Source organism: Lethenteron reissneri, chromosome 26, assembly GCF_015708825.2.
Source record: "Lethenteron reissneri isolate LAM-NWPU_2019-01 chromosome 26, ASM1570882v1, whole genome shotgun sequence".
In the NCBI taxonomy this organism is placed as follows: domain Eukaryota; kingdom Metazoa; phylum Chordata; class Hyperoartia; order Petromyzontiformes; family Petromyzontidae; genus Lethenteron; species Lethenteron reissneri.
The window spans coordinates 14,406,778-14,429,322 of NC_083804.1; the positions used below are offsets into that span (position 1 = coordinate 14,406,778).

A 22,545-nucleotide genomic window follows, 5' to 3' on the forward strand; every position below is an offset into this window, starting at 1 on the left:
CGTGGTGGGGGTGGGGCAGGGTGGTGGTGGGGTGGTGGGGCAGGGTGGTGGTGGGGCGGTGGGGCAGGGTTGTGGTGGGGCGGTGGGGCAGGGTGGTGGTGAGGTGGTGGGGCAGGGTCGTGGTGAGGTGGTGGGGCAGGGTCATGGTGAGGCGGTGGGGCAGGGTGGTGGTGGGGTGGTGGGGGTGGGGCAGGGTGGGGGTGTGGCGGGCTACCTGTACGGCTGCGCCTCCTCGAGGAACCTGCGCTGCTCATCGGGGGGGGCGCCCGACCGCAGCTCCTTGACGACGACGCGGGACGGGCTGAAGCCGGCGAAGATCTCTCCCAGCAGCACCTGCAGCAGGGCGCCGGGTGGATGGGTGGGACCACAGTAGCAGGGTCAGCAGCGGCGACGGCAGGAGCGAGAACACCACAGCAGCAGCAGCAGCGGTAGTGGCAGCAGTGGCGGCAGAAGTATCAGCAGGAGAAGCAGCATTAGTAGTATCAGCAGCAGTAGCGGCAGTAGTGTCAGCAGAAGTGGCAACATCAGCAGCAGTATGTGCAGTACCAGCAGTAGCAGCGACGGGTCACCATGCGGTGTGTCGCGACGCGTCGATTCGGATCAAGATCAATCTTCACGCTCACGACACAATCTAAATCTAGATTGAAATCTAATTTCGTAAGAACTGCTTTTCGTGTTTAGCTACGTACGGCGCGAAAGAAGTTCAACATACATACTGTACTATACACTACACTATACACTACACACACTGCGCTATACACTGCGCACTATGCTACATTAAACACTACAAGACACTTCACTATACACTACACTACGACTATAAACGACACCGCTCTACTAAATAGAAAACGCTGTTTAGAACTACTTTTTCGTGTTTGGCTTGAATGCCCTTCCACCCGCACCTCCGCGTAGCACGGTTGGCTACGTACGGCGCGAAAGAAGTTCAACATACACACTGCACTACGTAGCCCGCGTTTCACATCAGCTGATGGAGCGAACGGGGTCAGACAAACCGTAAACACGCACCAGGGGCGGTGAAAGCATTCTCGAGTCGAATCGGGAACCCCCGAATTGTGACAATTTGTGGATACGCTGCGTGGGGGAGTGGTGTGGTGTGGTGGGGGTGTGGTGTGGTGGGGGTGTGGTGTGGTGGGGGTGTGGTGTGGTGGGGGGTGTGGTGGGGGTGTGGTGTGGTGGGGGGTGGTGTGGTGGGGGGTGGTGTGGTGGGGGGTGGTGTGGTGGGGGGTGGCGTAGTGGGGGTGTGGTGTGGTGGGGGGTGTGGTGTGGTGGGGGGTGTGGTGTGGTGGGGGGTGGTGTGGTGGGGGTGTGGTGGGGGTGTGGTGTGGTGTGGTGGGGGTGTGGTGGGAGTGTGGTGTGGTGTGGTGGGGGTGTGGTGTGGGGGGGGGTGTAGTGTGGGTTTGGTGTGGTGTGGGGGGGGGTGTGATGTGGTGGGGGGTGGTGTGGTGGGGGGTGTGGTGTGGGGGGGGGGGTGTGGTGGGGGTGTGGAGTGGGTTTGGTGTGGTGTGGGGGGTGTGTGGTGTGGTGGGGGGTGGTGTGGTGGGGGGTGGTGTGGTGGGGGATGGTGTGGTGGGGGTGTGGTGTGGTGGGGGGTGTGGTGGGGGTGTGGTGTGGTGGGGGGTGTGGTGTGGTGTGGGTGGTGTGTGTGGTGTGGTGGGGGGGGTGTGGCGTGGGTGTGGTGGGGGGTGTGGTGTGGTGTGCGGTGGTGAATTGTGCGACGAACTAGCGAGGTCGCCGCCACGACTTGGCAGTTCCAACTTCTCCCTGTCGATTCCTTTCAGTTGGGGGAGCAAGGGAGGCAAACCGTTGAGGAATCGACTGCTCGTGATTGCGACACGGGGTTCAGGCTACCGGCTCTCAATTGACCAGACACGGAATGTCCTGTGCTTTTTGAGATCCGGGACACTGCGTTGCGTTGCCAGATGCACTGTACGGCGTTTCCTCATTATCCGCGGAGATTGCTCGTGACCAGCACATTACGCGGAAGATGATGTTGGCCTACTAAAACCTAGCTTTGTAATGATTTACATTAAATAAATAAGCTACGAAAATACATTACAATGATCATAACACGAAAAAATTGTCGTAATAAACATCAAGTAAATTAAATGTACGTTCAAATATGAAATACGCATCATCACATGTCATCACTTTATCTCATCACTTCCCCTCTCTCTCTCTCGACGCAGTAGTCGTGTAGAGTTCCAGATGCGAGATTCGCGGACGGCCAAAATCGCGGATCGCCCAGTTCGCGAAACACCGCAAATCCGTCTGGCGCGCTCCGTTTGACACGCGGGAGTCAACGGAAGCACTCGAGTCCGCTGGCCGCCGGACGAGAGGACGCCACGGAGACCACGACACAGCGTCGTCGTTCGCTAAGCGCGAGTCACCGAACGTGCCGCCACCAACCGTCACCGAATCCGAGGACGTCGGGGAACACGCGTCATTCATTGCGACCGAATGCATTTTGCTTTCCACATTTTCCGCTCGTAACCTTTTGTTAAATTTTTTTAATATAAATTCCTACTAAGTAGCGGACATCCGTTGACTTGAGCCCGACCTTGCCTTTCTTTTTTGGGGTGGGGGTAGAGGTGGGTTTTCGAGGACAGAATGAAGCCACGAATTTTCCACGATCCTTGGCGACGATTAGCACGTGCCGTTTCTCAATGCCGCCGCAAACTCCTTGCGAACGCGCCGCACCCTGCAACCCTCCAACGCCCCCCTCCCCCCCCCGAGATAAACCGCAACTCGGGAACCCGACGGCACGAAAGCGTCAGAGCCGTCGGCCCCACGGAGCCCGGGAGGGGTGGGGCGGAGGTGTGGGAAGAGTCCCGCAAGCTTTTTTGGCGGACGGCGCCGTTTTATGTCGCTGGCCACCGCGTCGCGGTCGAGCCAGCGAACTACGCAGGGGTCGAGCCTGGATAGCACCTGGATAGCGCCTGGGTGGGCGGGCGCTCAGAACAAGCAGTGGGCAAGTGCTGCAATGTGAATTTGCTATCCTGCACTTCTACGCCCCCACCCACCCACCCATGTCTTTGATTACCCTTCACCAACAACCCGCACTGACCAGCGTGAAGTATGGTCAAAGAACACCCCCCCACCCCCACCCCCGCCCCCACCGCCCCCTCGCCACGGGGAGGCGCTCATCCAGCAGTGGAGTGACAAACGCGGCTGTGCGCACGCACGCACGCACATTCACGTCTGCCAATTGCGACTTAACTTTCCACTGGCAGTTGTTGTTTTTTGGGGTTTTATTTGTACACTTTTTTAGCTTGGAGCGTTATCCGAGTTTGATGCGGTCACGGAGGGTACAGTGTTGCTCAGTTTGGAAACCGCGGAGCGGGCGGGCGAGGGCACAGACGGGTGATGAGCTCCGCTTATCTGGCTCGCCATCGCACATTTTTTGACTTTCCAACGAGTGTCCAAATATATCCGCGGAGAGGCTTTATTTACACGCGTGTAGCGTCGGTGAAATAGCATAAAATAATAAAATATGGATTGCGTTTGTAAAAACAATTACACTGTTCAACTAAACAATTTTTTTTTACCAGGTAAGGCCCACTTCAGCTATACAGCTCTTTTTTTCAGAAGCGACCACAAATGAAAGCTCAACAAAGTGGCTTATCATCACGTGGACATTTACAGCAGCCAAAAATATGACGCCGAATAATGTAAGCCTGTGCATTTTCAGATGCTCTCTCTCCCGCTCATTGGCGATTTGGATTTCTCTACGAGGTCAAGGTGTGACTCCCGTCAGCACCACGGCGCGCGCAGAAGAGTGGAGATCAAAGGGCACAGCGCGGTGGCTGAAAGCCGAGAGGGCAGGAGTTTGAAAGTCAGGGACAAAAAAGCTGAGATTGGAGAGCACAGCCGAGAAGGTCAGAATACGGAGGTCAGACAGCAGAGGTCGGATGGACCATGGGAGGGAGGTCAGAGGGCAAAATATACAAATCGTGGGCATTGGGGCGCCACGGTGGCTAGGAGATGTTAACAACCTCGCCTGGTACACAGGAAGTCGTGGGTTCGATCCCGACCCTGACGCCTGCTGCTGTATATTTGGAGTTTGCGTGCCTCTCTCCCCGTGGTCACGTGGATTTTTCTCCGGGTCCTTCGGTTTTTCCCTCCACATTCAGACTCAACATGCGTTTAAGAATACTTGCCTGCTATAAATTTCCACGTGATAATCCACACCGTTGAGCTGTCATTTGCGGGCAGGTCGCTTCTGAAAAAGAGCTGTAACTCAGTGCGCCTTACCTGGTTGTTAAAAAAAATTTCAGTTTAGTTTGGACGGCTGAGCTGGGCAGAGAATGTTTACAGACTTCGCAGTCCCTGGGCTCCACGCTTCCCCCCCCGCCCCCCCCAAGCTTCCCCTTGCTTCCCATCGCTTCTCCACGCTTCCCGTGCACACGACGCCGGAAACGTGCGGTTATAGGGCGGTTAAAGGACACGTCCGGCTCGGATGTAGCCAGTCGCCGTGCGGAGATCCGCTAGAATTCTCTGCCCCAGCAGAGACGCGCGGGGTGACGCGGTCGATGGTGAGGGAGGGGGGGATTTTTCACTTGGAACAAAAAATATATTTTTAAACGCAAATGAGACACATCGGTTTGATGGACTCGTCATCATTACACAAACTCCGCGAACTGAATTCGACAAATGGAATCCTAAGGCAGGACCCCTTCTGAGCTGAGTACAGGCTTTTTGGAATGAGTTTTACTTTAATGGTCAATAGAAAGCAAAGTTGGGAGACATTTTGGGAAAGCGTTGTGAGAAGCGGTTTATGTCGCTGAATACACACATGCAGCATGTACGTATAGAGTTACATTATATACACAACGCACACAACACACATGCAAAACACACACACAACACACACACAACACACACAACACACACACAAAACACACACGCAAAACACACACGCACAACCCACACACAGCACAACACACATGCAAAACACACACACAACACGCACACACAACACACACAACACGCACGCACAACACACATGCAAAACACACACACAACACTCACAACACACACACAACACACACGCAAAACACACACGCACCACCCACACACAGCACAACACACATGCAAAACACACACGCACAACCCACACACAGCACAACACACATGCAAAACACACACGCACAACACACACAACAAGCACTCACAACACACACAACACACACACAACACACGCACAACACACGCACAACACACACACAACACGCACGCACAACACACGCACAACACGCACAACACACGCACAACACACACAACACGCACAACACACGTAACACACGCACAACACACATGCAAAACACACGCACAACACGCACAACACGCACAACACACACAACACGCACGCACAACACACGCACAACACGCGCACAACGCGCACAACACGCACAACACACACAACACACGCACAACACACGCACAACGCGCACAACGCACACAACACGCACAACACACGCACAACACACGCACAACACACGCACAACACGCACAACACACGCACAACACACACAACATTCCTGTACACGCTTCAAAAATCAGAAGCCAAACATTCTGGGGTGGCAATCATCTCCATTGCATTGCAATCCCTGGGTCGGCGCTGGCAGTTCCACATTCCTATGGCCGGGACAAGTCCCTCTGTAGGACGACCACTGTTGATGTCCCAGCAAAAGTGGAGCTACTAATTTCATCGCCGAGAGATAGATGACGATGACAACGATAGAATCAGTCGAACACCCAACCGGGAATACAACTCGTGCCCTTGTGATGCGCATGTGCATGTGTGTGTGCATAATACATAAGGCGTGGCTCATAACTCGGTCATTTCCCTCTTCGCAATGAAAGCTTGAGCCACAAGATCGGTACGCCCAGCCTTGCATCATCGCTCACCACATGCTCATCAGCAGTTCCTCTATGTGGCGGTGGCGGTGGTTGGGTTGTCGCATTCCAACGTAAATTAAGCTTCGGACCACACCCAACAACGCTCACCACCATCATCACTCACCAACATCACCCAGCATTGTGCACCGTCACCACACCCAACATCACCACCACCACCACCACCTATCATCACCCACTGCAATCACCACCTGTGTACTGCTGTGTTCTGTGCATTGTGCTTCTGAACCGCTACGTGATGTGCTTGCTGAGTACTGCTACAGCAGTACACATGTGTATTGTGCACTGCTGTGTGCGTCTTGCGTGCTGCTGTATTATGCGAGCTCGCTGTGTACTGCTGTGTACTGCTGCGTTCTGCGTACTGCTGTGTGCTGCCATGTACTGTGTACTGCTGAGTGCGGTGTACTGCTGTGTACTGTGTACCGCTGTGTACTGCCTTGCACTGTGTACTGCCATGTAGTGTGTACTGCCATGTACTGCTGAGTGCTGCTGTGTACTGCCATGTAGTGTGTACTGCCATGTACTGCTGTGTATTGCCATGTAGTGTGTACTGCCATGTACTGCTGTGTATTGCCATGTAGTGTGTACTGCCATGTAGTGTGTACTGCCATGTACTGCTGAGTGCTGCTGTGTACTGCCATGTAGTGTGTACTGCCATGTACTGCTGTGTATTGCCATGTGGTGTGTACTGCCATGTACTGCTGTGTATTGCCATGTAGTGTGTACTGCCATGTACTGCTGAGTGCTGCTGTGTACTGCTGAGTGCTGCTGTGTACTGCCATGTACTGCTGTGTACTGCCATGTACTGCTGTGTACTGCCATGTACTGCTGTGTACTGCCATGTACTGCTGAGTGCTGCTGTGTACTGCCATGTACTGCTGTGTACTGCCATGTACTGCTGTGTACTGCCATGTACTGCTGAGTGCTGCTGTGTACTGCCATGTACTGCGGAGTGCTGCTGTGTACTGCCATGTACTGCGGAGTGCTGCTGTGTACTGCCATGTACTGCTGTGTACTGCCATGTACTGCTGAGTGCTGCTGTGTACTGCCATGTACTGCTGAGTGCTGCTGTGTACTGCTGAGTGCTGCTGTGTACTGCGGAGCGCTGCAGTCCGTCCCACCTTGCCGAACCACCCGCGGCCGATCTCGTGGATGTAGCTGAGGCTGCGTCGGATCTCCACACCTCCGCCGGCTTTCTTCAGCGCATCTGTTGCCAGACAGCACGGAGACAGCAGCAGCAGCGGCGGCGGTGAGACACAGCCACGCGGGGACACAGCTATCCCCAGAGAGCGCCGCTCTCACCAGATATCACCGCTCACCCCCGGCGCCTGCTGGGTGTTTGCAGTTTGAGTGTCCCCCGATCCGTGGTGGCGTGGGGGGATTTTATTTTGTTTTTCCTCCGGGTCCTCCGTTTGTTCCCCTCCGAATTTAGCATCAATGTCACGGCGTTTAAGAGGATTTGGCTGCTGCTGCTGCGATAAATGTGCCACGTGATGATGATGATGATTATGACAAGCCACTGCCCACGTGATGATGATTGTGACAAGCCACTCCCCACGTGATGATGATGATGATGATAAGCCACTTCCCACGTGATGATGATTGTGACAAGCCACTTCCCACGTGATGATGATGATGATAAGCCACTCCCCACGTGATGATGATGATGACAAGCCACTCCCCACGTGATGATGATGATGATAAGCCACTTCCCACGTGATGATGATTGTGACAAGCCACTTCCCACGTGATGATGATTGTGACAAGCCACTCCCCACGTGATGATGATTGTGATGATGATGACAAGTCACTCCCCACGTGATGATGATTGTGATGATAAGCCACTCCCCACGTGATGATGATGATGACAAGTCACTCCCCACGTGATGATGATTGTGATGATGATAAGCCACTTCCCACGTGATGATGATTGTGATGATGATAAGTCACTCCCCACGTGATGATGATGATGATGATGATTGTGACAAGCCACTCCCCACGTGATGATGATGATGATGATTGTGACAAGCCACTCCCCACGTGATGATGATGATGATGATGACAAGTCACTCCCCACGTGATGATGATGATGATGATGATAAGCCACTCCCCACGTGATGATGATTGTGATGATGACAAGCCACTTGGTCGACTTAACATTTGCGACAGCCAGGTCGCTTCTGACAAACGAGCTGGATAGCTCAGTGGAGACGTTCCACAGTAAAATAATATAGAGTTGAGACCGCTACAGCCGATACAGAGCACATGCATGCTGGTACAGCTTACCAGGAACAGCTGTTCTAGCTGCAGTTATCCCAGATACACAACTGCAGCTATGCCGACACAGTTACCCCACGTACAGCTATCCCAACGATATATATGATTATTTTCCCAGTTGCGCTATCTCGGCTTGCAGATGCAGCTAAGAAGACACGGCAAGCCCTATACGACAGAGTACAGCCACCGCAGTACAGATATCCAAATGCAGTCAGTTACAGCTATTGGCACAATTTCGAACTCACCCACTCACTCACCCACCCACCAACCCACTCAACTCACTCACTCAACCACCCACCCACTCACTCACCCACCCACCCACTGACCCACCCACTGACCCACCCACCCACCCACTGACCCACCCACCCACCCACTGACCCACCCACCCACCCACTCACCCACCCACCCACCAACTCACTCACTCACCCACCCACCCACCCACTCACCCACCCACCCAGCCACCCACTCACCTACCCACCCACTGACCCACCCACTCACTCACCCACTCACTCACTCACCCACCCACCCATTCGCTGACTCTTGAAAATGAGGCTCCTATCCTGGTCTCTTGAGTTCTTACCTGGTTAAGAAAGAATCAAATAAAATCCTGAATGCACTCACTCACCCACCCACCAACCCACTCACCCACCCACCCACTCAGCCACCCACCCACTCACCCACCCACCCACCCACTCACCCACCCACCCACCCACTCACCCACCCACCCACCCACTCACCCACCCACCCACCCACCCACTCACCCACCCACCCACCCACTCACCCACCCACCCACCCACTCACTCACCCACCTACTCACCCACCCACCCACTCACCCACCCACCAACCCAACAACAACAACAGCTGCTACTGCTGCTGCTGTTTAGAGCGGAGCGCCCTGGTCTGACGCGGCGAGTCGCCTGCCTCTCCAATGAATCCGAATCCTCGCACACACCCCCTCGAGACTCTACTCCACCACAGTACTATTACACTGTACAGTAGTACTATTACACTCTAGTACTATTACACTGTACAGTAGTACTATTACACTGTACAGTAGTACTATTACACTGTAGTACTATTACACTGTACAGTAGTACTATTACACTGTACAGCACTGTTACACTGTACAGTACTATTACACTGTACAGTACTATTACACTGTACAGGCGTACTATTACACTGTACAGTACTATTACACTGTACAGATGCACTATTACACTGTACAGTACTATTACACTGTACAGTACTATTACACTGTACAGTACTATTACACAGTACTATATACACTGTAGTACTATATACACAGAAGTACTATTTACACAGCGGTACTATAAACACTGTAGTACTATTTAGACACTGGTACTATTACACTGGAGTACTATTTAGACACTAGTACTATATACACAGTAGTACTATTTAGACACTGGTACTATATAAACAGTGGTACTATTACACAGCGGTACTATTTAGACACTAGTACTATATACACAGTAGTACTATTTAGACACTGGTATTATATAAAGTGGTACTATTACACAGCGGTACTATTTAGACACTAGTACTATATACACAGTAGTACTATTTAGACACTGGTAGTATATAAAGTGGTACTATTACACAGCGATACTATTTAGACACTAGTACTATATACACAGTAGTACTATTTAGACACTGGTACTATATAAAGTGGTACTATTACACAGCGGTACTATTTAGACACTAGTACTATATACACAGTAGTACTATTTAGACACTGGTATTATATAAAGTGGTACTATTACACAGTAGTACTATTTAGACACTGGTACAGTACTATATAAACAGTGGTACTATTATACAGTACGTAGTACTATTTAGACACTGGTACTATATAAACAGTAGTACTATTTAGACACTAGTACTATATACACAGTAGTACTATTTAGACACTGGTACTATATAAAGTGGTACTATTACACAGTAGTACTATTTAGACACTGATACAGTACTATATAAACAGTGGTACTATTACACAGTGGTACTATTACACAGCGGTACTATTGGTTGCCAACTCTGGCACCCCACCGAGCCCATCGACCTCGTGCCCGAGTGCAGGACCACGTGACGCACGGTGCAGGACCACGTGACGCACGGTGCAGGACCACGTGACGCACGGTGCAGGACCACGTGACGCACGGTGCAGGACCACGTGACGCACGGTGCAGGACCACGTGACGCACGGTGCAGGACCACGTGACGCACGGTGCAGGACCACGTGACGCACGGTGCAGGACCACGTGACGCACGGTGCAGGACCACGTGACGCACGGTGCAGGACCACGTGACGCACGGTGCAGGCCCACGTGACGCACGGTGCAGGCCCACGTGACGCACGGTGCAGGCCCACGTGACGCACGGTGCAGGCCCACGTGACGCACGGTGCAGGCCCACGTGACGCACGGTGCAGGCCCACGTGACGTCTTGCGACCCGAGCATTTAATTCTCTACAATGTTAATTTATCTCCATGTATATAGATATATTTTTTCTATTTTGCAGTAATATTTATTTACAACAGAGATGAATACGCAAAGAAAACTAAAATAAAATACATGTTGGGGAGGGTGTGGGGGTCACAAGACATCTGGACCATACCCTGGACAGCACGGCGCATGCAAGGAGTCACGTGGGTTCGATCCCGACCCTGACGCCTGCTGCTGGATATTGGGAGTTTGCATGAAATTGAACACTACCGCTGCCCCAAACAGACTCACACAACACTAAGTGACGGTGATGTCCCCACGGCGCTTGTGCCAGGCTAGGTGCACTTCGAGGCCACGTGAAGTGTCTCACGCCCCCCGGCAGGAGGTCACGGGACGGACCCAGCAGGTGCCGTGGGTTGCGTGACTGAGATGGCCGGCAGATGCACAGACACACATACACAGAGACCCACACACACAGACACCCACACACACACAGACACACACACACAGAGACCCACACACACACAGACACCCACACACACACACAGAGACCCACACACACAGACCCACACACACACAGAGAGACCCACACATACACAGAGACCCACACACATACACAGAAACCCACACACACAAACCCACACAGACACAGACCCACACACACATACCCACACAGACCACACAGACACAGAGACCCACAGACACCCACACACACACAGAGACCCACACACACAGACACCCACACACACACACAGACCCACACACACACAGAGACCCGCACACACACAGAGACCCGCACACACACAGAGACCCGCACACACACAGACACCCACACACAGAGCCCCACACACACACAGAGACCCACACACACACAGAGACCCACACACACAGAGACCCACACACACACAGAGACCCACACACACAGACACCCACACACACACACACAGAGACCCGCACACACACAGACACCCACACACAGAGCCCCACACACACACAGAGACCCACACACACAGCCAGAGACCCACACACACAGCCAGAGACCCACACACACAGACACCCACACACACACACAGACCCACACACACAGACCCACACACACACAGAGACCCGCACACACACAGACACCCACACACACACAGACTCACACACATACACAGAGACCTACACACACACAGAGACCCACACACACAGACCCACACACACAGACCCACACACAGAGAGACTACCACACACACACAGACCCACACACAGAGACCCACACACAGAGACCCACACACACACACAGAGACCCACACACACAGAGACCCACACACAGAGACCCACACACAGAGACCCACACACAGAGACCCACACACACAGACACTACCACACACTCACACAGACCCCCACACACACACAGAGTCCCAGACCCCCACACACACACAGACAAAGATCCCCGTGTTGCGTTAAGAGACTGTTGGGGCAAGTGATGTTAGCGAGTAGCACCCTGAAGGCCGGCACGGCACACACAGAGACCCACACACACACACATAGACCCACACACACAGACCCACACACACGCAGAGACCCACACACACACACATAGACCCACACACACAGAAACACACACATAGACCCACACACACACAGACTCACACTCAAAAAAACTACCACACGCACACAGATACCTACACGCACACAGAGATCCACACACATACAGAGACTCACACACACACAGAGACCCACACACACACAGAGACGCACACACGCAGACGCACACAGAGACCCACACACAAACGCAGACCCACACACACACAGACTCACACACACAGAGACTACCACACACACATAGAGACCCACACGCACACAGAGACCGACGCACACAGACCCACACTGACCCACACTGACCCACACACACAGAGACCCACACTCACACACAGAGACTCACACACAGACCCACACTCACACACAGACCCACACACACACACAGAGACCCACACACAGAGACCCCCACACACACACAGACCCACACACACACAGACCCCCCCACACACACACACAGACCCCCACACACACACAGACACAGACACTCACACCTGTGGTGCAGCAGCAGCAGCAGGCCTCGTCTCTCCGTCTCTTACCCCCCACCCGCGTGTTCGTCTTCATGCGCGCCTCGCCTCGCCTGCCGAAGCCACCGCTCCCGCCACCACCACTCCCACGGCTCCCACCGCCACTACCACCGCCCCCACCACTATCGCCACCGCTCCTAACCGCTCGCTCCCGTCCGCATCTCCGCCGCCGCCGCCCTTTCTCTCTCTGTGACTCTCGGCAGCGTTCTCCGCGCTCTCATTATTTGCTTTGCCTCCCCTTTAAAGTGAGCATTCCCACCAACGCCGTTGTTTCCCCCCCCCCCCTTCTTCGGGATTAAATGTTTCTATTTGCTGCAGCTGCTGCTGATGTTTTTTTTTTGAAACGAGAGATTGATACAAAACGGAAATATATTAGGACGTAAAACAAGTTAATGTAGTAGTCGTAGTTGCTGCTGATACTGTTATTATATTTGAGATAAGTGATTTAAACAAAAAAAATAGATGGATGTATAACAAGTTCGCAGAGGAGTCGAAGTTACTGCTGCTGCTGTTGTTGAGGATGTCGACGGGATGCATTGGCAAACTGCGTGGAAGTGGTCCTAAATGGCACACGATTGTAAAACACAGCCCCCACCCCCCACCCCCCATGCGCACGCTACAGACGCGTTGGTGAAACACGGCAGCGAGTTCGTGCCGCGTGCGGAGAAACTCTGCAACTGAGTGGGGAGGTGGGAGGAGGATGGGGAGGTGGGTGGGTGGGTGGAGAAGGATGGTGGGTGGGTGGAGGAGGATGGAGGGTGGGTGGAGGAGGAGGAGGATGGGGAGGATAGGGAGGTGGGTGGGTGGAGGATAGGGAGGTGGGTGGGTGTGTGGAGGAGGATGGTGGGTGGGTGGAGGAGGATGGGGAGGTGGGTGCAGGAGGAGGAGGATGGGGATCTGCGGTGGTGGGTGGAGGAGGAGGTTGGTGCGTGGGTGGTTGATGGGGAGGTGGGTGGATGGAGGAGGAGGATGGTGGGTGGGAGGATTGTGGGTGGGAGCAGGAGGAGGATGGGGATCTGCGGTGGTGGGTGGAGGAGGAGGATGGTGGGTGGGTGGAGGATGGGGAGGTGGGTGGGAGCAGGATGGGGAGGTGGGTGGAGGAGGAAGAGGATGGTGGTGGGTGGGTGGAGGAGGATGGTGGGTGGAGGATGGGGAGGATGGTGGGTGGGTGGTGGAGGAGGAGGATGGGTGGGTGGTGGAGGAGGATGGGTGGGTGGTGGAGGAGGAGGGTGGGTGGGTGGGTGGAGGATGGGGAGGTGGGTGGGTGGGTGTGTGGAGGAGGATGATGGGGGGAGGGGCACAGGAACCGCCTTGGCCCCGCCGCGTCACCGTCCCCCTTCCTTCTCACGCTCCGAGCGGGAAAGAGGAAGAGAGGCCGCCGCCGCCCCCTCCTCCTCCACCAGCAAAGACAAAGTTCCCCCGTGTCGCCTTAACAGACTTCTGGCGTTTTTTTACACCATTGGAACCTCATTTGCCAGTAAAAAATATGATAATTGTTTTTTTACCCTTCTATCTGGCACCAAAACTGACACCTTTTTTACAAGGAGTCATGTTTGCATAGTCCACAATACCTGCAGTCATAATGCAAACAAAAAACATAACTGATAATGAGGACAGTGCATATATTATCAGGTATGTTTTTGTTTGCATTATGACTGCAGGTATTGTGGTCTATGCAAACACGACTCCTTGTAAAAAAGGTGTCAGTTTTGTTGCCAGATAGAAGGGTAAAAAACCAATTATCAGACTTCTGGGGGTCAAGTGCTGTTAGCGAGCACTGCAGCACCTTTGGAAACCGGCACGGCACACGAGGCGGGGGGTGCAGGCACCACGCCCGACCGCCTTTGTCTCCCCAGCGTCGATGTTTACACGCATCACCGGGTAGTCGTTTGAGGCTGAATCGACTTAATAGAAGACCCGGGATCGGTTCAGATAATCGTCGCCGGTGTTGACCACCAACACCACCACACCAACTCTCTCTGTGCGATGATCCAGCACTCTCTCTGATCCTCTGTGCTGTTCCCCGTCATCTTACCGAGCCTCTCTCTCTCTCCCGGCGCGTGTGTGTGAGAGTCTCGTATTCACGTTGCACACTCTCTCTGCGAATTCTCCGTCTTCTCGCTCTCTCTCTCTCGACTTCTCTTCGCCTCTGGCCACAACTCTCTCACCTCTTTACCTCTCTCTGCACGTCTTCTTCGAAAGGCTGGGGAGCCGGAAAAGCTCCTCTCTGTACCAGCGTGGACGGCACCCTCGTGTTCACCTTCTGAAGCGCTCGCTCGTCACCGTGGCGTGCGCGATGACCACCACCACCACCACGTGACTTTTCTTTTGTGTCGTGCGCGCTGCATTTAGCGCCACAGCGCGTGGATTTATAGCGATTATTTTCATTTGTGTTGCTGGTGACTTTGTGTGTTTTATAGCGGAATCGCGTCCAGTGCTGTTGCTGCTGGCGGCAATAAAAGTTGTTTAAAAGTCAAAGTCTCTCTCCCTCTCTCTCTTTTTTTTACGACGATCAGTGGAAACAAGAAGATGATCGGTGTATTCGGCACTTTGCTTCGTTCAACATTTCGTAATTTTATTTTATAATAACTTTGCTTTATGTAAACCCCCCACCTCTCGCTCACTCTCTCGCTCACTCTCTCAATCTGCGCGTCTTTTTCGCCTCTCCCACCGCGTTACCCTGGTACGGTCAACTCGAGTTGATCCGATGGACCGGCGCAGTTGACTTAAATACAGCAATGAATACCTTTTATATGAGAAGTAGATGCGTTCCTGTAACTTCGTTCGTATATTGAAACAACGTACATTGAATCACCTACAGCATTAGCACTATGAGGATGCGTTCCCAGCCTTAGTAACTTACCCTTTCATACTATTAATACTTAATAACTTAGCATTCATATTGTAAACAAATGCAATTTATATTGACGTTAATATTTTATGCCGTGCAGTATTAAAATTTAAAACTAACAAAAATAAAAGTAACAGTGAAGAAACATAACTGCATTCTTATTTGTCTAGTGCTTTCGATCGATGAATGTATTATTTATGTATTAATTTAAGTGCGTCTATTTATTTATGTATTGCATTTTAGCTCTCTGTGTAAAATAATGGTATAACAAAACCTAATTTCGTTACACCAAAACTTCCCTAATCGAATACAGGCATATCAAGGTTTTTTTTTATTTTTGTAAAGTTCCATTTCCGTGATATCATGAGTCGGGCACATCTCTTATCAGCATGACTCCTGAGCAAAACCCCAAAATTCCTGCGGGCGGACAGCATGCCGGTAACCGCATCGCCGAAACAATGAATTGTTCAATTCATGAATTGTTCAATTCATTGTCAGCTTGAACGTTCCCAGTGCCCACAACGTCTTGGGCGATGTAATTCCTGTTCGGCCGGAATTCCGGCGCGTGGCGAATTCGGTCCCGAGCCCACGAAGCGTGTGGACAGGCCCAAGGAAATCAGCCACATAGCCCAAAGTGGCAGCCAAATCCGAGTTAACCTACAAACATGGAGATTTACCTCCCCTCCCCCTCTCTCTCTCTGTGTTTCAGGAAAAGCCCCCCTCTGTACCAGCGTGGACGGCACCCTCGTGTTCACCTTCTGAAGCGCTCGCTCGTCATCGTGGCGTGCGCGATGACACCACAACCACTACCACGTGACTTTTCTTTTGTATTGCGCGCGGTGCTTTTAGCGCCACAGCGCGTCGATTTGTAGCGTTTATTTTCATTTGTGTTGCTGGTGACTTTGTGTATCTCATATCGAAATCGCATCCTGTGCTTTTGCTGCTGGTGGCAATACAAGTTGTTTAAAAAGTCAAAAAGTCTCTCTCTGTTTCCAGTCTTAACTTGCTTTCTAAATCGTCCCTTGATGGACGTACAGCGCCTGACTCGCCATCCAAACTCTCCTGACCTCTCCGCTCTCCCCTCCATCAACCTCCCCTCCACCAACCTCCCCTGCCACGTGCACGCACCCTCTGGCGGCAACTCCTGCCACCGCTACCTCACTCTCGTGCCGCCAGCCACGGAGCACAGTTCAAGTCCTGGCCGAGTTGCGGCAAGCGGGGCCACGGTTTCACTTGGGGACAGAAGAAGGTGGTGGTGGTGGTAGTGGTGGTGGTAGTGGGGGGCAGTTGCTTCGACCCGGTGGGTGGGTGGGTGGGCTCGGAGTTGGTGCCACCGAGAAGCAGCCGGCGGCAACGATCCTGGAATAAAATTCCCCGTCGCCTGTCGCTTCGAACGATGCCAATAAAACTGAAACGACTTCCACGGAACTTGTTAAAAACAAAAGACAATCGATCACGCGTCGCCTCGACTGGACCGCGGTTTCATCCCCTGGGTGGAGAATGAACGTCACTAAATCTGGCGCGTTAAGAGCCGCGGTGGCTCGGAGATGTTAACTCCCTCGCCTGGTGTGCAAGACGTCGTGGGTTCGATTCCAACCCTGACGCCTGCTGCTGTGTATTTGGAGTGTGCGTCTCTCTCTCTCTGTGTGTGGTGAGATGTTAACTACCTCGCCTGGTGTGCAAGAGGTCGTGGGTTCGATCCCAACCCTGACGCCTGCTGCTGCTGTATTTGGAGTGTGCGTGTCTCTCCCCGTGGTCGCGTCGATTTTTTTTTCTCCGGGTCTTCTGGTTCCCCCCCCCCCCCTCCACATTCAGAATCAACATAACGCGCTTGGAGTTATTCGACTGCTGCTATAAATGTCCGCGTGATCGTTTGTGGCTACGCAACTCCGTCGGGCCTTACCTGCTCAAATTAAATAGTTTCGCGACCAATATTATTCATAGTCAACGTTTTTGGGTTTAGATCTGGCGAATTGGCCGATGATGCTGGATGCAATTACCAGCGAAACGTCGTACTCAAACATTGTAAATGTTGTGGTTTCACGCTTCAACACACCGGTGGGCTAAAGCAGTGAACTATTTGTGTTTTTGTCAACGTGACACTTTTTTTACTGATTGGCCGTGTCGGGTGGTGGAGGGTTACGACACATTTATAAATAACGCGATCTAAACCCAAAAACGTTGATTATGATTAAATAGTTTCGTTTAAAAGGGCCCCCCCCCCTCCCTCACCCTCCCTCACCCTCCCGTGGGGTTGGGGAGAACTGTGACACCGTGTTAATGTCACATAGCTCGGACAAGGGGGGGGGGGGTGGTTAGGCACTCATTCAGAATGGGCCCCTTCATCAAAAAACACGTGGCACTGATTTGAAATCGTAATCAATGTTATCCGCACTTGGCAGTTGCGCGCAGTTTGTGACCCTCGCGCCACGAGAAGCAGAAATTAACCCCCCCCCCCCCCCCCGCGACTAAACGCATCTGTCCAAAAGTCCCCGCGTCGCTGGGTCGGTGTTGCAAGCCTCCGTCCCGTTGGAATGTATCCTCCCCCCCCCCACTCTCTACACACACACTCGCTCGCCCGCCCGCCCGCTCGCCCACTCTCACGTATGAACACAAATAATCATTTGGCAGCGATTGAAATCGCACCACCGTCATTCATGATGCCGGTTCCGCTACGTGGCCGTGCCCTGTAACGGGTTCGTACTCGGGTTGATATACTTATAGAAGAAAAATATATATACTAATCTTCCCATCTCACACGCAAGATCAGGGTCTCAAAATTTCTGCAGGTAACAATTAATTTTGAAAATCTACAACGCTCAGTGATTTTGCATTTGGCTTGTTGTTGTTGTTGGTGGTTGTTGTTGGTGGTTGTTGCTGCTTTTTCCTGTTGCTGAACCCTGCAGCTCGTGAGTGTTGGTGTTAAAAAAAGAAACACCCCCCCACAATTTTCCACGAGTTGATGGAAACCGTTTGTCTCCCAACCCCCGCGACGTTCAAGAGCAAAAGCCCTAAAACTGGCGTGCATCATTCCCGAATTTCAACGCGACATGTCGCAACCAACGAGTCTCAAAGCGTGTTGGGACGCGGTGTTGTCGTGACGCCAAAACTCTGCAGGAGCGAGCGAGCAGAGCGGCCGTAACATTTTTCAAGTGGAAATTTGTGGACATTTCCCCCCACACCCCCCCACCCACCACGCACGCACGCCTCCTCCTCATCCCCAAAGCGGAAAAAAGAATTGCCTAATTCTTTGACGGCCGTAGCCAACAAACAAGTTGTCCCACCGCCACCCTCCTCCGCCCTTGCGTCCAGCGAAAATCGGATGGGAGTTAGAGGGTGGGGTGAGGTGGGGAGTACGCCACGTTCGAAATCCAATCTCCGCCGTTTACACTTGTTGCCTCCGAAAAAAAAGTTACCCCAAAAAGAAAAAGTGCCGCGCGCACGAAACAAAAAGGGGTCCCGGTGTAAATTTACTGGAAAAAGTTAATTTTAGAAAGAAGAGGGGGTGGGGTGGTGGGGGGTTGGGGGGAGAAAAAAAATCCGTGTAGCCGGACCCGCCTTGCCCCATGCCTAATTGTAAACAGTCGCGTCGACTGTGTCCGTCGGGGTTCGTTCGCCGTCAACAAGCCCCGCGGAGCGGATCGCTGGCACGGCGGCGGCGGCGCGCCGAGGAGGAAGGGCGTCACAAAGACGGCGTTTGTCTCTCCGTGCGTGCCACGGCCGCTGCCGCATGCAACTTTGCCCGGGGGGGGGGGTGGAGGGGTGGTGGTGGAGGGGTGGTGGTGGCGGTGACGATAGCGGCGCTGGGAACGCTCGTTCTGGTTGGTGGTGGCGGTGCTGGTAGCGGTGGTGCTGGTGGTGCTGGTGGTTGTTGCTGGTGGCAGAAGTAGTGCAGACAGCAGTCATGGTGGTGGCAGCGGTGGCGATGGTGGCGGTGCTGGTGGTGGTGGTGCTGGTGGTGGTGGCAGTGGTGGCGGTGGTGCTGGTGGTGCTGCTGGTGATGGTGGCAGCGGTTAGCGTGTTTCATTATGAACGCGGCGACCCGGGTTCGATTCCTGCTCACGAACAATAACGATGGCTAATATCCGAACGGGTCCTTGACCTCCCCTAGGTCGACTCAGCATCAAACGAGTATCTGGCGCGAAGTGTAAATTATGATGGTGGTGGTGATGCTAATGACGGTGATGATGGTGGTAATGATGGTGGTGGTAAACAGTAGTGGTGACAGTAATAGCAGCAAATGGCGGTGGCGTATGCGGTGGTGGTGGTGGTAATGATAGTGGTGGCGGCGGTGATGGAGACAATGACAGTTGGGGTGATAATGGTGATAATGATGATGGTGGTGTTGATGGTGATGATGGCGGTGGTGGTGGCGGTGGTGTTGATGGTGATGATGATGATGGTGGTGTTGATGTTGGTGGTGGTGGCGGTGGTGGTGGCAGCAGCAGCAGCGTTGGGGACAGTTTGCAGCACGATCTGCTCAACTCCCGACTATCGAGACAAATTGCGACAGAGGCGCGCGGGTGGGGAAGGAGAGAGGGGTGGTTTCAAATGCGGGTCACGCAAGGGACGCCAGACAGCCCCCAAAAAAAAAAACCCCGCGGTGAAAGATAACATCGCTTGCACATATCAGCATCGTCAGCGTTATCATCATTATTATTACTTTCATTTTTAAAAAATCGTCACTTTCAAATTCACGTTTTTTGGGGGATTTTGTCAGATTTATCGCCGCACGGCCCGGAGCGGGTTGGCGGGTCGCGAGATAAAGATTGAAAACCATTTCGTCCTCTCCCTCTCTACCCCGGCGATGAATCCGAGACACCGACAAAGCGGCGCATTCACCAACGAGCGGAGCCGCGGTTTCGCATTCGAGGCCGTGTGATGTCACCGGCGCAGTTGGCGCTCTCGGGGGCGGAGAGGGCAGCGTGTGGGGAGGGCAGCGGCAAAGAGGGAGGAGAACGCAGCGGGCAGACAGGGCAGCGGAGGAGAGGGCAGCGGAGGAGAGGGCAACAGAAGAGAGGGCAGGGGCGGAGAGGGCATTTGGCGCGCCACTCCGCCAGTCCATGCGGCCGCCGCGTGCGACCTGGCGCTGCCCCAGCGACGAATTCCCCAAATTCCCGCAACGCTCCTATAACACGCTCGAATTTCTATATTTTATTTATAAAAAATATAATTATATATGACCCAAGAAGCTCTTTTTCACGGGTAAATATATAAATTGTCAAGATGAAAAACACCAAGTATAGATTTTGGGAACAGCGTCCCAAAAGGCTTTTTCTTTCTAGAGTTGCTTTCTGGATTTGACGGGGCTTATAAAGGGTAAGGAGGTGAGGGTTGGAGTGGGGGTTGGCGTGGGGGTTGGGGTGGGGGGGGGTGGGGGTTGGAGGGGGGTTGGAGTGGGGGTTGGGGTGGGGGTTGGCGTGGGGGTTGGAGGTGGGGGTTGGGGTGGGGGTTGGAGTGGGGGTTGGAGTGGGGGTGGGGTGGGGGTTGGAGGGGGGGTTGGAGTGGGGGTTGGGTGAGGGTGGAGTGGGGGTTGGAGTGGGGGTTGGGTGGGGGTGGGTGGGGGTTGGAGTGGGGTTGGAGTGGGGGTTGGGGTGGGGGGTTGGAGTGGGGGTTGGAGTGGGGGTTGGGGGGGGGTTGGAGTGGGGGTTGGGTGGGGTTGGAGTGGGGGTTGGGTGGGGGTTGGGGTGGGGGTGGAGTGGGGGTTGGGGTGGGGGTTGGGGTGGGGGTGGAGTGGGGTTGGGTGGGGGTTGGGGGTGGGGGTTGGGGTGGGGGTTGGGTGGGGGTTGGAGTGGGGGGTTGGAGTGGGGTTGGAGGGGTTGGAGTGGGGGTTGGAGTGGGGGTTGGAGTGGGGGTGGGTGAGGGTTGGGGTGGGGGGTTGGGGTGGGGGTCTGGACGTGGGGGTTGGATGTGGGGGTTGGAGTGGGGGTTGGAGTGGGGGTTGGAGTGAGGGTTGGGGTGGGGGTTGGGGTGGGGGTTGGGGTGGGGGTTGGGGTGGGGGTTGGGGGTGGGGGTTGGATAGTGGGGGGTTGGGGTGGGGGTTGGGGGTGGGGTGGAGTGGGGTTGGGGTGGGGTTTGGAGTGGGGGTTGGAGTGGGGGTTGGGGGTGGGGTTGGGGTGGGGGTTGGGTGGGGGTTGGGGTGGGGGTTGGGGTGGGGGTTGGAGTGGGGGTTGGGGTGGGGGTTGGGGTGGGGGTTGGGGTGGGGGTTGGAGTGAGGGTTGGAGTGAGGGTTGGAGTGGGGGTTGGGGTGGGGGGTTGGGGTGGGGGTGGGGGGGGTTGGAGTGAGGGTTGGGAGTGGGGTTGGGTGGGGGTTGGCGTGGGGGTGGGTGGGGGTTGGAGTGGGGGTTGGGGTGGGGGTTGGGGTGGGGGTTGGGGTGGGGGGTTGGGGTGGGGTGGGTGGGGGTTGGGGTGGGGTTGGAGTGGGGGGTTGGCGTGGGGGTTGGGGTGGGGGTTGGGGTGGGGTTGGAGTGGGGGTTGGGGTGGGGGTTGGGTTGGGGTTGGAGTGGGGGTTGGGCGTGGGGGTTGGGTGGGGGTTGGGGTGGGGGTTGGGTGGGGGTTGGGGTGGGGGTTGGGTGGGGGTTGGGGTGGGGGTTGGGGGGGGGTTGGGGTGGGGGTTGGGGTGGGGGTTGGCGTGGGGGTTGGAGTGGGGGTTGGGGTGGGGTTGGGGTGGGGGTTGGGGTGGGGGTTGGGTGGGGGTTGGGGGGTTGGGGGTTGGGGTGGGGGTTGGCGTGGGGGGGGTTGGGGGGGGGGTGGGGTGGGGGTGGAGTGGGGGTGGGGTGGGGGTTGGAGTGGGGGTTGGAGTGGGGGTTGGGGGGGGTTGGGGAGGGGGTTGGAGTGGGGGTTGGAGTGGGGTGGGGTGGGGGTGGGGTGGGGGTTGGAGTGGGGGTTGGGTGGGGGTTGGGGTGGGGGTTG

General features: G+C 54.3%; 1 protein-coding gene across 1 annotated transcript in view; it reads right to left on the minus strand.

Moving 5' to 3' along the window:
• LOC133347960 (serine/threonine-protein kinase LMTK1-like) overlaps positions 1 to 22,545 on the minus strand; it is a 70,581-nt gene that overhangs the window by 31,393 nt on the left and 16,643 nt on the right. Inside the window, exons 4-5 of the mRNA XM_061560725.1 lie at positions 7,059 to 7,144; positions 215 to 333 (exon numbers count right to left, since the gene is read on the minus strand). Of these exons, the coding sequence (XP_061416709.1) occupies positions 215 to 333; positions 7,059 to 7,144 (205 nt within the window). The remainder of the gene's footprint in view (positions 1 to 214; positions 334 to 7,058; positions 7,145 to 22,545) is intronic.